Source organism: Phoca vitulina, unplaced genomic scaffold (genome assembly GCF_004348235.1).
Source record: "Phoca vitulina isolate PV1807 unplaced genomic scaffold, GSC_HSeal_1.0 scaffold42, whole genome shotgun sequence".
Taxonomy (NCBI): domain Eukaryota; kingdom Metazoa; phylum Chordata; class Mammalia; order Carnivora; family Phocidae; genus Phoca; species Phoca vitulina.
In genome coordinates, this window is record NW_022589745.1 from 8,600,174 (window position 1) to 8,617,905 (window position 17,732).

The 17,732-nt window shown below is 47.6% G+C and overlaps 1 protein-coding gene across 6 annotated transcripts in view; it reads left to right on the plus strand.

The window, feature by feature from the left end:
- Positions 1–17,732, plus strand: part of LPIN1 (lipin 1) — a 72,689-nt gene that overhangs the window by 12,326 nt on the left and 42,631 nt on the right. For 2 of the 6 annotated variants that reach the window (XM_032430036.1, XM_032430037.1), the window contains exons 2-8: positions 5,900–6,100; positions 6,998–7,093; positions 9,586–9,893; positions 11,699–11,824; positions 12,920–13,048; positions 14,179–14,286; positions 17,515–17,644. In XM_032430036.1, coding sequence (XP_032285927.1) covers positions 5,909–6,100; positions 6,998–7,093; positions 9,586–9,893; positions 11,699–11,824; positions 12,920–13,048; positions 14,179–14,286; positions 17,515–17,644 — 1,089 coding nt within the window. In that variant the 5' untranslated portion in view covers positions 5,900–5,908. The remainder of the gene's footprint in view (positions 1–5,899; positions 6,101–6,997; positions 7,094–9,585; positions 9,894–11,698; positions 11,825–12,919; positions 13,049–14,178; positions 14,287–17,514; positions 17,645–17,732) is intronic. The other 4 variants (XM_032430038.1, XM_032430039.1, XM_032430040.1 and 1 more) reach the window with 2 other exon arrangements.

Here is a 17,732-nt window from a genome sequence, read left to right on the forward strand (position 1 = left end):
ATATAATTAATATATAATATAATATATATAATATATAATATAAAAATATATTAATTATAGAAATACATTATATTATATATTAGTTAATATAATTATATATTACACTATATATTATATTACATTATATATTATATAATACATTATATAATAAATGTATATATGATATATAATTGTAACCATATACAATAATTATAATTACATAATATTTAAGGATATTTAATAAATAGTAATAATATTCAATATTAAATGTATAATATATAATAATCATATATAATACAATATATAAATACTAATATTAATTATAATATAATATATAATGACATATGATTAATTATATAATATATAATTATAATTATAATAATATATATAATTGATTATAATAAAACATTAATTATATATATATATTTTTAAAGATTTTATTTATTTATTTGACAGACAGAGACACAGCGAGAGAGGGAACACAAGCAGGGGGAGTGGGAGAGGGAGAAGCAGGCTTCCCGCGGAGCAGGGAGCCCGATGCGGGGCTTGATCCCAGGACCCTGGGACCATGACCTGAGCCGAAGGCAGAGGCTTAACGACTGAGCCACCCAGGCGCCCCTATATATATATATATTTTTAACACGTTTCTTAACCTCGGAATTGCTCTGAAAATCCACAGCATAGTTTAAAGAGCCTTCGTTTGGCCAGACAGAGGGTGTTTATAGGTTTGGCTTATCTCCCCTTGAAAAACTTCTGAAATAGGTTGTGGAATCCTGTTTCATGTAATAAATGAAGCCCTGTCGGGGGAAGCAGCCATTTTCTGCCCAATGTTGAGATTGAAATCAACAGATTTAGAAGTAATTTGGCATGGCATGAATGTAGAGCCGGGACCTCAGAGCTATTTAACTGGATACGGAAGCATTTTGTTTTGTTCTTTACAGGTCGTACTTTGGTTACTCTGCAGGTAATTAAGATGCTTTCTTCTTCACAAGACTGCCTTTACTGCCGGATCCTGTGTCGTGGTGAGCACCAGGAGGCCAGGGCAGTCATGAGAGTAACGGGCAGGTGCAGGGAGGTGCATGCCTCTCTGGCTGGCTTGTCTGGCTTCTTATCTTTAGGTAAATCCAATTAGCTTCTTCCTTGAGCCGTTTCCTTCCAACAGAACTGAGCAAGTGAAGTTGGGAGCTGGCGTCCAGCTGGTCTAGTCTTGTATTCTTCCAGTATTTGCCCAGCACTTCTTTAGAAAACATCCTGGAAGAGCAGAGATGAAGAAGAGCCATGCTTGCCCCCAACTTGCCTGCGCCCCTCAGCCAAGCAGGTGCCGGGGCTGAACTGGGCACCCCCCTCCTGGAAAGCCTGTCCCAGGCCTCCTGGGCCCAAGCAAACAGTAGTCGCCTTCCTGAAATGAGTTCCGGTTAGTACAGCATTCCCCCTCACCCCTTTAAAATGGTGGTAAAACACACGTAACAGAAATGGTTACTGTCCTAATCATTTTAAGTGTACAGTTCAGTACACGTCGTGTAAGCAGATTCACACTCTCGTGTCACCGTCATCACCATCCGGCTCCAGGTTTGGTTTCTTCTCCTGAATGAAGCTCTAACCCATTAAACGCTAACTGTGCTTCCTTCCTCCCCGCAGCCCCTGGTAATCTCGGTTCTGCTTCCGGTTTCTGGGGGTTTACATAGAAGGAGAAGCCTACGTACGGTATTTGTCCTTTTGTGACTGGCTTATTTCACTTAGCGTGATGTCCTCTGGGTTTATCCATGTTGTGTATATAACGTATATCTGAATTTTCTTCCTTTTTAAGGCTGACTCATAGCCCATTGTGTGTATGTACCACAGTTTATTTATCTACTCATCCATTGATGGACACTTGGGTGGTTTCCACCTTTTGGCCATTGTGAGAACGCTTCTGTGAGTATGGGTGTGCAAATATCTCTTTGACCCTGCTTTTGGTTTTCTTGCGTATATATTTTGAAGTGGAATGGCTGGGTCATATGGTAATTCTATTTTTAATTTTCAGAGGAACTGTGTTCTGTACTGTTCCATCCATAGTGTGGCACCATTTTGCATTCCTACCAACAGTGCACATGGGTTCCAATTTCTTCCCAGCCTAGCCAACCCTTGCTTCTTCTGTGCTTGAGAGAGTAGCCATCCAGGTGGTCTTCTTTGTAAAAAACATTCAGTGGTCAGTTAAAGCAGCCCCTGTCGGTGTTGAGGAGAGTTCCTGGGAGCGTATTGCCAGGTGGGGCCATGACCCTGTCATCATTTATTAAGAATTATGGAACAGATGCCCTGCTTCCAAGAGGAGGCATTTTCAGATTTGCAGATAAGTTGTTCAATAGAGCGGGTAGCTAAAGATAATCAAAGCAACTTCCGATTATTTGTGGTGGGAAAACTACACCAGGCCAGTTGCATGGCATGCACGGAGGGATGATCCCAGGACCGGGAATTGGGAAGTCAGAGTCCAGCTCCATCTCTGCGAGGTGGGGAGCGCTGCCCGTCACTTCCCATTTCTGGCCTTATTTCTTTCAAACAACGCTGTCGGAATAACAGCCCAGGATCCTGCCACCTTCGAAATCTTCAGATTCTGCGCAATAACCTTGAGTTTGTTCACTGCCGGGGGGAGGGATGCTTTATTGTGAGAACAAGAGAGCAGAGTGCCATTTCGCTTAATTATTAAAGATGCCCTTTCAGGCTTCATCTTGGGGCAGTCGGAGCTGGAATTGGATCTTGCGGGTCATCCAGGCCGATGTCCTCGTCTTACAGATGAGGGGCTGGGATGCAGACATGTGGTCACACCATCCAGTTACCAGCTTTCTCTTGGTTGTGACTACAATACGTTGGCCGGCGGGTCCTCCAGGGCCATGTGAGCAGCCGCAGAGGCGAGGGCATGGGTTCAGCCTCGCTGCAGGAGTCGGTCACCCATCAGGGACCGGTGTGGCCCACAGCTGAGGGCCATGAAGTCGGGAGGGGGGCTGTGGAACCAAAACAGAGGTGGCTTCAGGCTCAGGCCTGTGCCCTTGGGCATTTGCTTCATTGCACTTTTGCTTGTCCTTAGTTCGTTGGTCTGAAAGGCCTCGTACCCACAGCGTTGTGAATACCACTGGGGCACGAGGTCATGCGGAAGCAGTCGTACAGAAATGTTGTTCATACTGCTTGTGCTTAGCTGCAGGGTTAGAGGTTTACCCTTCTCGGTAAGCACCATATGTTAAAATCTACATCGAACATTGATGTGATGGTTTATTTGTATTTTTTGCAAGATGATTCCCTGTAAGAAGTATCAGGGTTCCTGGCGCCTGGCTGGCTCAGACAGCAGAGCCTGCCACGCTCGGTCTTGGGGTCATGAGTTCAAGCCCCACATTGGGCATAAAGCTTACTAAAAAAAAACCCTAAAAACAAAAAAAAGAGGTATCAGGGTTCCAAAGAATCTTTTTTTGCATTTTTCATCTCTTCAGGAACTGTCTCCTCTCCCGTTTTGCATGAAGTTAGTTCGCTTGCACGGCCACACAGACTTAGAAGTTGCGCGATTTTCTGTTCTTGCGTCCATGTGACTTGCGTCAGCGGTGGGAGCTCGACCACCCGGTGCCCGACTCCGTCTAAGGGTGGCTGGCCTGTGTGCATCTCTGCTCGTGTTCACGGAGGGTCTGCTCGTCGCTCGTCTGAGGGAGGCGGGCACATCCATCCACAGGGTGTCATTTAAAATTGTAAAATGAGCCACTGAGGGCTTTCTTGTGTTCTTTGTAGGTTTTGTCACTGCTTTTAGGGCTCTCGCCTCTTCTAACTTAGCCTCGAGTCAGTGGTTCCTGTTTGCCTATGGCGTGCAGGGCTTTTAACCAACCACCTGTAAGCCTCAGTTTCCTTATTTCTAAAGTGGGGGTGCTAATATCACTTCTGCTTATGTCACAGGGGTTGAGCTGAGGCTTATGAAAGGTAGTTTTTGGGGTGCCTGGGTGGCTCAGTCGTTAAGCGTCTGCCTTCAGCTCAGGGCATGATCCCAGGGTCCTGGGACCGAGCCCCGCATCGGGCTCCCTGCTCAGCAGGAAGCCCGCTTCTCCCTCCCCCACTCCCCCTGCTTGTGTTCCCTCTCTCGCTGTGTCTCTCTCTGTCAAATAAATAAATAAAATCTTTAAAAAGAAAAAAAAAAGGTAGTTTTTGGTTTTTTCAACTTGCAAAGACAAGGCTTGATCCTTGGCCTCAAGGACAATCTGGCTTTGCCAAGTGACAGGAAAACCACACGAAAAAATAGAGACACATCTGAGCGAGAAAGTACAGAACCAAACTGCAGACAGGTCAGGGACAGGTGTGTATATGTAAGCTGGTGGTTGCTGGGATCATTGTAAGGGACCCGAAGTGGGTGGGGTCAGCATGGTCCCTTGTGCCCCCATGTAGGGTAGGTAGTCTCCTTGAAGAATTGGGGCGTGATGGTTGGGAGAGAGGGTGAGGTCTTGGGATCCAGTGATTGGAAGTCACAATGTGTGGACCTTTCATGCTCAGATGGTGGAACCTGAGGAGGCCCCCAAAGTGTTAAGTGCACAGAGAGGAGAGGGGAGCAGCTGTGACTGGGCCAACGTGTGAGTGCAGCTAAGCTGGGGGCAGAAGGGACCTGCGGGCTGGCAAGAAGGGAGCCCCAAGCGAGCTGCACCCTGAGGCAGGTACCCCGAGTGAGGGCAGACACCTCTGAGGACAGGCACGTCCCAGGGCAGGGGGTGCCCAGGAGGAAGGCTGCAGGGTTGGCCCTTGTGGGCTGTGGGCCAGTCTGAGGAGTCCGAGTCCCATCGGGGCACATGGCAGGGCCAGACCATGGAACCGGAGGGCGGGCTCTGCCAAGGTGGGCAGTCGGGCGGGTGAGGACGGGCACCAAGGCAGTTGTGGCAGCCAGAGCTGTGGGAAGAGGCCCAGAGCATGGCGCCAGCTCACTGCGGGTCCTCCGGCCCCGAGCCTCTCTCCAACTGTCCCTCCACCTCCATTTCCTCTTTACTGCCTCCTTTCAGGCTGGCGTCTTAGAAACGTCCGGACCTCCCAGCGTGGCTCCAAGTCTCCATCCTTCCCTGCATCTTCTCTGTGGCAGGCACAGCCCCTCCGGCCGGGCTCCTGAGCACCTGTCCCTGCTGGTGTCTGCCCTCCTTCCCGGCCTTCTCCGCCTCCCTCGGCTCTGGCCCCTCCTGTCGACTTAAAACAGAACAACACTGACATATATTTTAGTTCCTTGTGTTTCCTTCTGTCTCCTTCATGAGCCTGGGAGTCCCTTCAGGGGATAGGGACTTTGTCTTTTTTATCTCCGTGTCGCCAGCACCAGGCTGGGTGTAGAGTAGACGCTGGATGTTTGCTGACCGGCCTTCAGTTAATTAGCCGGGCAGACCCACCGAAGCGGAGCCCGCGCTTTCCCTGCAGCCGCCGTGGGGCAGAATCCGATTAGGCAGACCGACACCAGGATGGAAATTATTCCAAATAAAAAGTCAGCTTTTTTCCTTCTCAAGTAAAAAGAGTCATTTTTTTTTCCAACTAATATTATTGAATACCTACTGGATTTGGCGTGGTGGGGGCTAGATCCTAAGAGGTATAAAGTACAGTCTCTCTTCTCAAGAGTCTTAAGAGGTAGCCGTAGAACCTGCAGATGACGACAGAGCCGGGCACGGCTGGCAAGGGCCATCAGGGTGCTGTGAGCAGGGGCTGGCGCCCCAGCGGGGAGGAGCCCGCGCTCTCTGGGATGAGGCTTCCCGGGGTCGGCAGGGTGGAGGTTGGCAGGCTTGCGGACTGGGGTGGGGGTAGGTGGGCAGTGGGGGTGGGTGTCATGGAGCCCGTTCCAGTGGAGCAGAACGCAGTCGAGCCAGTGTAATGATGACGAGCTCATCTGGACTGGCTCCAGATAGATGCCTTCTCTGAATTAACCGATCGTGGGTCTGTCTCTGTTTTCTAGGCTCAAACCATGAATTACGTGGGGCAGTTGGCAGGCCAGGTGTTTGTCACCGTGAAGGAACTCTACAAGGGGCTGAACCCCGCCACCCTGTCCGGATGTATCGACATCATCGTTGTCCGCCAGCCCAACGGGAGCCTGCAGTGCTCCCCTTTCCACGTGCGCTTTGGGAAGATGGGGGTCCTGCGTTCCCGAGAGAAAGTGGTAAGAGCATAGGACCTGGTGACCTGGGGCGGGGGGCAGGTTCTCTCTTTAGAGCAAATCATCGTGTTTGTGTCTTTGAAGATTTTATTTATTTATTTGACAGAGAGACACAGTGAGAGAGGGAACATAAGCAGGGGGAGTGGGAGAGGGAGAAGCAGGCTTCCCGCTGAGCAGGGAGCCCGATGCGGGGCTCGATCCCAGGACCCTGGGATCATGACCTGAGCCGAAGGCAGACGCTTAACCGACTGAGCCACCCAGGTGCCCCTCGTGTTTCTGTCTTTAGACAGAGCTTTAGGCCTCTGGAGCTGAGGCTTCATGCTGGAAAGGTCTGGTCACTGAATTGACAAGTACTAACTCGAATTGAGTTAAATTATTCCAAAGCATAGGGGCAAAACTCAACTACTTACTAAGCTCACGGGTTGTGTGAGTCAGAAATTCAGACCAAGTGCAGCAGGGCTAGTTTTTCTGTGCCCTCTGCCATCTGGAGCCTCGGCTGGAAGACCCGCTCTAAAGAGGTGCTCACTCGTGTGGCCGGGGGCTCCTGGCTGGGCTCTCCTCTGAGGCTGTTGGCCAGGATGCTTACACGTGGCCTCAGCATGTGGCCTGGGTGGCCGCACAACATGGCAGCCGGATACAGGATGAGCCTCTCCAGAGGAAAGGAGCCGCGGAAATTCATAGAGCGTCTCCTGCAGCGCTCTGCTGGCTGGGGCCATCACCAGCCTCCCCGGGCGCGGGGTCGGGGGTGGGGGCAAGGAGACTCCATTTCTGATGGGTTGACTGATTGGGATGTGGAATTGTGAGATCATTTTGGGATATATGTGATTAAAGGATGCCTATGTAAAGACATGGCATCCCCCGTGAGGTTTCCTGTTTTAGTGAAGTGTCTTTTTCCTTCAGGTTGACATAGAAATCAACGGGGAATCCGTGGACTTGCACATGAAATTGGGAGATAATGGAGAAGCATTTTTTGTTCAAGAGACTGATAATGATCAGGTAAGGAAGGCTGTGGGCGGTCACTGTGACTTCCTAGTTTTGAATTTTGAGCAATGCTTGTCTAGAGGGCCCAGCGGAAGTGTGTGTGGAGAAGTAGCACTGGTGCTGGTTGGTGGAGACCATCGCAGCAGAGAAGCGTGGCTGTTGATCTGGACCGGGGATCTGTGAGCCTGACAGGGTGGGTGCGAGCCGTGTCCACACAAGCAAGACTCAGCAGTCCTGGCCTGCTTCCGCGTGCTCGCTGTTTCCGAGGAGACAGGAACCGAATCACATCCGAGCTGTTGTCCAAAGGATACGGGTTACACTGGTGTGTCGAATCTCAGAGGGCTGAGTGTTCTAGTTTTTGTGCAGTGAGTGACCAAATCACTGTCATTTTTTATTACTTAAAAATTTTTTAACAGCTCTATAAAGATATAGCTTGTGTACCATAGAGTTTCTCTGTTTCAAGTATACAGTTCGGTGGTTTTCAGTCTTCTAAGGTATGTCGCCACAGTCAATTTTAGGACATTTTCATCCCCCCAAAAAGAAACCTGGTGCCCTGTAGCTTATCACTTACCTCTCCCCAAGCCCCCACCCCGTCACCTTCCTGCACCCTCAGCAACTACTCTTTTACTTTCTGTTTCTCTAGATTTCCCTGTTCTGAACTTTCACACGAATGCAGTCCTAAGTATGTTGTCGTTTACGCCTGGCTTCCTTCACTTCTCATAAAGTCATCAGGGCTCACCCATACCGTAGCCGGGCTCAGGATTTCGTCCCTTTGTAGGGGTGAATCATCGCCCGTGGTATCCGCACACCATATTTTTTACCCTTTTGTGGGTTCGTGGACATTTGGGTTGTGTCTGCCTATTGGCTGTTAGGAATAATGCCGCTGTGAGCATTCACTCTTTCCTTCTTTGAGAAGGCCACGTGGAAGGGATCCTGTGTTGTATTCCTCATGAAAAATCCACTTAGATTAGCTGCTTTATGGGAAGATAGCGTGATTTAAAAGGAACGGCTCTAAATAGCTCCAGGCTCGAAAACGGACCCCATAGTTTCAGTTTCAGAATAAAACCGTCCCAGGTTCTTCTTCTTTTTGGTGTCCCCAAAGGTGTGACATAACAGGAGGACCAGCATCCTCATCCTGTGCCCCCATCTTCTGTAATTACCCCTTCTGTAATTACTTCCCTATTTAAAGGGAAGGTTCTGAGAATCGTTCATTCGCGATTATTAATTCTTTCCATCTCAAATGGATACTTGCCTTTTAAATTTCTGCTGTCCCTTAGCTGTGGACAGATTGTACGCTGTGGGAGTTGAAGAAGTGTTTTGGGTGAGGCCTCCATGGAAGCTGCAGAGTCTTGGGCCTGCTCCGCTGGCTTTCAGGGTGTCTGTGGGTGGGACGGGACTTCGGAGTCCAGAGTATGTTCTGCCCCTTACAGATGCCCCTGGCTGCCCCTGGAAGGCTGCTGGAAGTTGGGGAAGCCTGTGTCCCTCATCACCAGATTGCCCCAGGATGGAGTCCCCCTCCGTTTGTGGAGGTCTGTCCCCTCCCTATCCAGTCTGGACCCTCCTTTGCTCTTAACCCCCTGTCAGCACTGTCGGCGTTTCTTCTTCATTTGGCCCATTGAGCAGCTGGGCAAGATGACCTCTCACCTCTCAGCCTAAGGCTTGGTCTTTCAGATGTTCATTGTATACCTGCAGCACTTTGGGTGTTCTCGAAACCACTGTAAAGGGTCAGGAGCCGGTTTCTGTTTCTCTCTTCTCCTTTGTATATATTCTTTACTTCTTGTTACCAAGTGGCTCATAATAAATAAGTCATTAATAAAATGATTGTTATAGTTTTTAAAAAACTGGTAAATCATTATTAAATAACTTAAATGGACAGGCCATGTATTTTTTCCTTTTTAAGAAGAGAGTCAGGATCTAATTATTCAACAGCCATATACCTGGATGCCCTCTGGTGTAGGCAGGCATTTGGGATGGAGAGCTGTCAGCTGTATTTTTGTTTTTAATTACTGTCATCTTAATTCAGTGCATATTAAAAAACGCATACACATTCTCTCTTTTACATGCAATCACGTGCACGCACGCACACACCCCACCACACACACTCACCCTCCTCACACCTACCCACCCTCACACACTGAAATGCAAATTGAGTCCAGTTCCCAGGTAATGTGATGACTCAAAGCTCATTTCCCTCTTTACTTTGGATAGTTCAAACAAAGTTGACTCTGGGTGGCCTGAAATCACTCATTACCTCGCTTTGTTACAATTATGAAAGTGCAGGATTCAGTACAAAATGGCATTGAATGCGTTGTTGACTTCGTGGTCAGCTGTCCGATCTGGCCCTGTGCCTCCAGCCGTGGTGGCTGTGACCGTTAGTCCCCCTGCCCCGCGTGGCCCTCCCCAAGGGCGCTCGCGCTCCTAAAGGACCACCGGCCGGCCTTTGGCATCCCCCTGCTCCTTAAACCCAAACTAGCGAGACTCTTCGAGAACTATTTTCTGTCCTTTAGGAAGTGATCCCCATGTACCTGGCCACCTCCCCTATCCTGTCGGAGGGAGGCTCGCGCATGGAGTGTCAGCTGAAAAGGAGCTCTGTAGACAGGATCAGAAACCTGGACCCCAGCGCATCAGCCCAGGCCTTACCTCCCAGTGAGGCCCCTTCGAGCGGCTCTTTAGTGAAGAAGAGAAGGAAAAGGAGAAGAAAGTCCCAGCTGGACACCCTGAAAAGAGACGACAACATGAACACATCTGAGGATGAGGACATGTTTCCCATAGAGATGAGCTCGGACGACCAGGCCGACCCACTGGACGGCAGTAGGTAAATGTGCATGAAAGGCGAGATCTGTGTTGGGGTGCATTCATTCTTTGAGATGATTCTTACAAACTCTTTCCTACCCACCCCCCCCCAGTATTCCTTCTTCTTTTTTTAAAAAATCTTATTTATTAGAGCGAGCATGAGCAGGAGCAGGTGGGAGGGGCAGAGGGAGAGGGAGAGGGAGAAGCAGATTCCCTGCTGAGCAGGGAGCCCGACGTGGGACTTGATCCCAGGACCCTGGGATCACGACCTGAGCTGAAGGCAGACGCTTAACCGACTGAGCCCCCTAGGTGCCCCACTATTCCTTATTCTTATGTGAATGCATTTTAGACTGAGTTTTAGAACTCTGTGGACCCAACCTCAAGGAGCATAAAGATCTGAGGTAGCTTACAACTACAAGGCAGTTGGTAGTACCCGACCTCTTCGTCTGGTCGCTTCAGCATCCAGGACAGAACCAAGGGACAGAGAAGTGAGCAAACTAATACTTCATGCACTAAACTCTTGTTTCAGAGCCTGCTTGCTCTTATTTGGGCCCCGACTGTGGACCCGGCCGTTGGGCTGATGTGTGGCTGGGGACTGATCTGTGACAGCCTTCAGGTTACAAGTACATGTGGAATGTGACCAGTTTTTTCTCCAAGCAGACTTTTCCTTTTCAGTGTTGACTAGGCCTGAGGTTTCATGGTCATCTTGCTCAACTTTTCTTTGCTTTTAACAGGGTGCTGAAATTTGGTTTCTGTGTATTACTATTTTAGTGACAATGGCCGGTTTTAAAAGTCAAAACTCATTTGTAAAGTATACTTGATATTTCAGATCTTTATGTAATTCAGTATAATTTTTCTTTTTTTTTGGGGGGGGGTGGAGGGGCAGAGGGAGAGACAATCTCAAGCAGACGTCCTGCTGAGCACAGCGCCCGATGCAGGGCTCGATCTCACGACCCTGAGATCAGGACCTGAGCCGAAGTCAAGAGTCGAGAGCTTAACCACATGAGCCACCCAGGCACCCCTAAAATTCAGTATAATTTTTGATAATTATTTTTGTATCTTGTTAACATAAAGAAGGGATAACGAACATCAGGAGTATCCCTCTGCTTCATCATCCAAAATAGGATTTTTCCCCCACTTGGCTAAAAATACAGGCAAATTGGCAATGTCACTTTTTCTAACTATAGCCTCTAATCAGCTATAGGCTCAGAAACTGGTGGTTGGGCTTATTATAGTTGCCATCCCTTCATGGCTTTTAATTCTAGAACTTAGTGACGGATATTTCAGGGAACAGGAAAAGTATGGATAGATGGCCTCTGTGTGACTGAAAGAGCGAATCGTATTTTTTTTAATGGATGCTTTCTACCTGAAATGAGGTAGCTTTGCGGTCATTTTGTAATTATAAGATTCATTTGGTTTATATCATTTATTTATTCTGCCAGATGAAGCATGGTCTGTGTGTGGTCATTCAGTTACTCGGCAGCCCTACCCGTGCACAGTAAGACTTTTCAGCCTCCTGGGCCCAGTTTCGGGGCCGCAGGATCCCCATTGTGCACGTCTCTCAGCCCAGAGGCTCGAATACAGTCATTTTACGTTTATAATCCAGCCAAAGCACGAGCACATTTTTGTGTATCTGTGTCTCATGTTTTTCCTCTCCACTGCCTGCAATGTGTGTGGGTGGGTCAGAAAGAGATCATGTTTATCTACAACGAACTTAGAGAGATAATCAAGATAAAAGGGAAACTTGCCTTTACTGTGAATCTATCACTAATAATCACTAATAGTTCTTTGATGTTAGTCTTTTGTTTTGTTTTGTTTTCCCTCCAGAACTCTTCCTAACGATATACCTGCATTCCAAGAAGATGTTTCTAAAGAAAGCCCTTCCCCCATCATGACTTACCCTCAGTCAGCATCGTACCCTAATTCTGATAGAGAGTGGTCACCCAGTGCCAGGTAAGTTGCTGGGGGAAGTGTGTGCGTTCACTCACCCCGGTCCAGAGGATTTAAAGTCAGTGACAGGAAACGTGTCTAATAAAATAGTGAAATATAAGTAAAAAGTGAAAAAATGCAGTTTCGAGTAGGAGGTACAGATCAGGATTGAAAAAGGACATGTGCAGACCATAAACTTCTGATATCATAATCAAGCTGCATATCTGGCCCTTCACTCCCCACAGGTGACCTTGAAAGCAAAACCACTCTGGTTCCTCAGGGCTAATTGTCGGCAGGAGAAAACAGGTGGTCGAGCCTTTCTTGACACTTAGCCCTCAAGTACGATTCAGGAGCCACCAACGTGGTTCTGGGCTGTTAGAATGATGCCTTCACCCCGTGCTTAACCGCTTCTGCTGAAATCAGGAATATTTAGTATAACTCTGATATTGCCCTAGAATCGGGTATAAACTTGGAGAACCAGACTTGCTCAGGCTGCGGATTGCCGTCCTGAAGATCCCAGAGACTTGTAGTCAGTGAGACCTCTGAGAATATGTGAGCCCTTCGGAGCCCTTCTCAGAAGGACTGGGGCGGGGACAGATTGAAACCGAGTGTTCTCAGCAGGGACCGTATCACGATACCCCCATTGGGACAAAAATTGGTTCTTAGGCAACAAAGAATTCTTAGATATTATAATGGCTTGTGGCCTCCATGGGGCCTCACACATAAGCAGATTCAGAGTCCATCTGTGGTGTTCAAGTTTCATGGTGGAGGGAGGACCACAGCAGGGTGGGGTGGGGGGACGCCTCAGCTGTCCAGAGGTGCGCTAAAAAGGAAAGAGGTTGAGAAACACCGATCTTAGTGACAGGGACATCCTTGGATTCTTCTTCTTTTTTTTTTGTTTAAGATTTTATTTTATTTATTTGAGAGAGAGAACAATGAATGAGCAGTGGGTGGGGGGCAGAGGGAGAGGGAGAAGCAGGCTCCCAGCAGAGCATGGAGCCCAATGCGGGGCTCGATCCCAGGACCCCCAGATCATGACCTGAGCTGAAGGCAGACGCTTGACCGACTGAGCCCCCCAGGCGCCCCAACCTTGGATCATTCTTGTTCCTCATGTTTTAGATGTACTTGTGGTTTGCAGTGGAAGTGTAGGAACCCTGCTGCAAAGGCTCCCTGCCTAAAGCCAGAGTCTTCCCAACACCACTCCTCGTTCCAGTTTCACCAGAGTGATCTCGCCAGTGGGACAGCACAGTGAGCAGCGTGCGCTGGAGCCCGAGTCCGAGAGAACTAGATAGGTCCCATGCCTGGTTCCAGCCAGGACCAGGACAGCGAGTGTTAGTCCGCCAGGGTGGGGCTGGGGGCCTGGGAGGTGTCCTTGTGGAGGTCTGTCTGCAGACCCGCCCCATGCAACAGAAACAGAATGCTGGTTACCTAGGACATTTACAGTCTTGTAGCAGCCGGCCTTAGAGGGTAAAAAGAAACTGAGAAAGTTAACTTTGATGATGGAGTTCCTTTGACCCAGCATATCCAAAATATCATCAAGTCGTTTTCACGAAGTTCTTAATGAGATATTTCACGTTCTTGTTTTCACACTAAGTCTTTGAGATCATTGTGTATGTCACGTGTAAGGACCACCTCGGTTTGGACGTGTCACACTTCATGTGCTCGATAGCCATGGGCCGCTGGTGGCTGTCATAATGGACAGTGCAGATACTAGGCCTTTCTGGAACCTCCCACATCGTCTCCCTAGGTCTGTGGAAATGCACCCTAAGGAGGGAAAAAGACAGTACTTTAGGAAGAAAATTACGTGGGATGGTTAAAAACCACTATTAGGTTGAAAAATCTGTTCACTCTACATTAATTTTAAGAGTTTCAAATAAATGTTTAAAACACAACCCTGGCTATGTTCCCCTGTCTTTCCTGATTTGCTATATGAATCCAGAATAGCGACTCTGTCACATCGTGTGGGTCTGACTGCTGTCAAGTGCAATGACAAATTAGGATAAATAGACACATTTCCATACTTGGAATTATGTATTTTCTTTAAAGAGACAACTGGCAGCAGAAACGATCAATTCTTTGGAGAATGTAGTTTGATTAAGCACTAAATTCTGACCAGAGAACAACAATCTTTTATGGCCATATGGATGAAATAGAAAGTGAAATGAGTCTTTTGGCAGTTTCCTGTTCTTGTGGTTCAAAAAAATTCATGTTGATTTCTGAGTGATTTCAACAGAGAGTGTTCTGCTGTTTTCAGATGCCTAACTATGTTCATTTTCTTAGAAATGTTATTGTGGAGAGTAGTCAAAGAATTTATATGAAGTTCAATTTAATTGACCTATGATTTTTCTTTCTTTTAATGTATATCACGTGGTATCCAGTAGCCCGATAGATTGCCAAAGGACTGCCCCCCGCTTGGCGGTTGCGGCCGAGGGAGGCCTTTCTAGCTCTTGCCCACCACAGTCTTCCCACTTCCATGCTTCGGAAAGGTAGAGGGGCTCTTTTCCCCACTGGGATGTCTTCGATAATAAAAACTATGATCTAACTCTTACAAGTCTGTTTATCACTGACCAAATTACTTACGTGGAAAACTCATAGAACCTGTATAAGTGAAACCTTTGATCTAACTCTTACAAATCTATTTGACTAACCAAATTACTTATGAAGGAAATACATAGAGATGATTATTTGCCTTTGATTTTAAGCATTTGTAGATTATTAGATTTTTTTTTTCCATGACTAAATTTGATTCTCTGGAAATTATTGTGGCTAAGCATATAGCTCTTCCTAATTTTGTGGAGTGCTTTGCAAAACAGAATAATGAAATAAAAATTGGTAATATGACTTTTGCTTTGTGTCTAGGGTTGTTCAACATATAAGTTTATAAGATCTTTCGTATAAGGGGAGTTATTATAGCTCTTTAATTAGCTTCTTAGACTGTCTGAATAATGGAATCCTGTTGCCCCAGCATTTCTAAAATGGAATTTTGGGGCATAGCCTAGGGTGGATCTTTAGGTTTAGGGTCGTAGGTTTATATTTTCCTCTGAGGTTCCTGCCTCCATTCCCTCCATGTCGTCCACACTCCAAGCTACGTGGTGGACGTACATGGTTTATAAACTTTAACAAATGAAGCTCTGATTGACTTCTACATGGGAAACTGTTTTTCTTTTTGATTAAAGAGCCACCTCTCAAGATGTGCTTCATTTGGAGGTTACATGTACAGAGGAAAGGCCATTTTGAAAGGAGGTAAACTAAGCTGTGAACAGTTAAAACTAACTTGCCTACGTGGGACTGGCAAACTCCTGAAAACTATCACGTGGTTAATAAATGCATTATTTATGAAAACCCATCATGGACCTTGTGAGCTTACTTTTTTGAACAACCCTTGACCTTAAAAGTCTAATATTTGATAGTGGGAAACTTCGGGACCACCGTCTTTCTCCTGAATCACACCCAGCACTGGGGGACCTTTCCCCGACTCACCTTCTTTCAGTCTGAATCCTGCAGAACGTGGCGTGTCTATTTGCATCCAGAATCCTTTTGACAAAGGCTGGTGTTGCCCACGTGCTGCCATTTATCCCGGTGGCGTATCGGGCATGAGAGGTGGGACTCTGAGCTCGTGACTTCCACACAGGGCTCGTTTCTCTATGAATGAGTTTGCAAACCTGAATAGCTCTGTGGGAACTTGGGGCTTGTGGTGTTTGTGCAAGGATCGGGACAGCTGGTGTTCTGGAGCTGGCGCCGCGGGAGACCTGTGCTCAGCGTTCGCCTTCTTCTAGAGCTGGGGTTCGCTAACCACAGCCGGTGGGCCAGCCGTGGTCCCATGGGACTACAGCCGGTTCGTTCACGTATTGTCTGTGGCCACTTTGTGCTACTGTGGCAGAATTGTGCGCTTCTGACAAAGATCGCATGACCCACAGAGCTTGGCGTATTCAGCCTCTGGCCTCTCACAGACGAAGTGTGCTGACCCCCTGCTCCAGAAAAGCTCTAACGGGCTTTATTGACTTTAGTGCAGAGGGTAAGACAATTCATTGTTCCACAAAATATAAATTATATTTTTTGTGGTAAAATATAACAGCAGGAGGCTTTTAAACCAGTGATTTGAGGTTTGGGTGCAATGCTGTTGAGGATAGGAAGCCAATTACAGTGGACTTTTTCTGCGATGACTCTGGAGAAAAAATGGATTCAGGTCACGGTTGTGGACACACCAGTGCGGGGAAAGCAGTGACCCTCCTGTAATTGTGCAGGGCTAGAGGGAGCAAGGGAGGTTGGGAGGTGATGAGCACTTTACCGCCTAGATGTATGGGGCGCTCAGTCTTCCTCCTGTGGGACCATTTCCCACGGGGCGGAACAGGGTGTGTGTGCGTGTTTGTGTGTTGGGAGAGCTGTCCCACTGTATGCACCCCCACGATATGCTGCCTCAGGGTCCTCCTGTCCACACGTGGCAAAATAAAGCGTGAGGGCCGCACTGTAGCCACGTACCACCTGGATGGTTTGGTGGGCCGTGGGCACCACGGGCGATGAACCAGCCTCTGAGCACCTTGGTGTGAAATGGAGGACAGAGAGAGAGCAGTCAATCTCTTTGGTCCAAATGGCTGGACTGAAGAGATCTGGGCCCAGTTTAGCCATTCAGGGTCCCTATTGGTTTCATCTCTGCCTGCTCCTTGTCCTGACAGGAAGCTATGTTCAGCTGGAGTTGAAATCTAACTCAGACAGGTCTGTGAGGCCAAGCACGACGGTGAGCGGGGACCCAGGAGAGTGTGAGGTCTGTGGAAGGGGGTGCGAAAGGAAAACATGGCGACTTTGTCCCCCGCGTCATGTAACACCGTCGTCTTACTCGGGGGGAAAGGACGCGAGAGAGTAAAGGCAGGGAGAGATTAAGTGGATATATTTTCTCATCCAGATGTTGTTTAGGAGACTGTGAGAAGTTTGTAGACAAGTTGATTACTCTTGGCCGGTCACTCTGGCTGGACAGAGGGAAAACTTCATTCAGGTCTAAAGAGTAGAAATAGGGAAGGTGGAGAGACGAGAACACAAGTTACAACCACTTAAAAGCTGGCCTGAGAATTAAGCCTCGTGGTACGTTGTTACAGAACAAGCCTTAGCCAACAGGTGGATCTTTGAAGTATTCCTGGAAGATAGAGTATTTAATGAAATCTCAACATAGAGGCTCCTGCCACGTTAGGGAGTTTGAGTTTATTCTTGGCACCTGGAATTTGCGGCAAAATTGGCACGTGATGCAGTTTCCCTGTTTTTGAAGCCAGTGCAGATTCATAAATATTTTAAAAATAGAATATAATGGGTGCATGTCTGAGATAGGCAGGACCCCCTTTGCACTGAGAGCTGACAGACTCGGTTTGGAAGTTGAGAACGCAGGAGAGGGGAGCTTGGGGTGAGGTGGGGAAAGATGGGTGGTTCGGAGATGAGAACAAACTTTTTTTTCCCTTTCTACTTTCATCTCTCTTTTCCTTAATTTTCCTTTCTACATGCCTCTTCTCAACTTTACCTGGAACTGGGGGGCAGGTTGGAATAGGTTACCCAAATTGGGAGCTCCTTCCACCTGGCTGTGTGTTCTGTGGACCCCTGGTGGCCACAGAGGGGAATGTCATGAAGCTTGTGTGCATTTTCTGGGCTGTTTGAACCATAAAATTCTGGACCAAAAACATCTTAAAAAGTTACTCTTCCCAGTTTAATCATGGATTTGTGTTTTTCTTAAGTCCTTCAGGTTCTCGACCTTCAACACCTAAAAGCGATTCAGAATTGGTCAGTAAGGCCACCGATAGGACGATGCAGAAGAATAACCTAGAAATGCTTTGGCTTTGGGGAGAATTGCCACAGGCAGCAAAGGTACGTTTTTCCCCCTCAGTCCTGCCATACATCGGAGATAGTTTCTAAAAACATGAAACGGGCACAATCTTTTCTTTCACGAAATTTT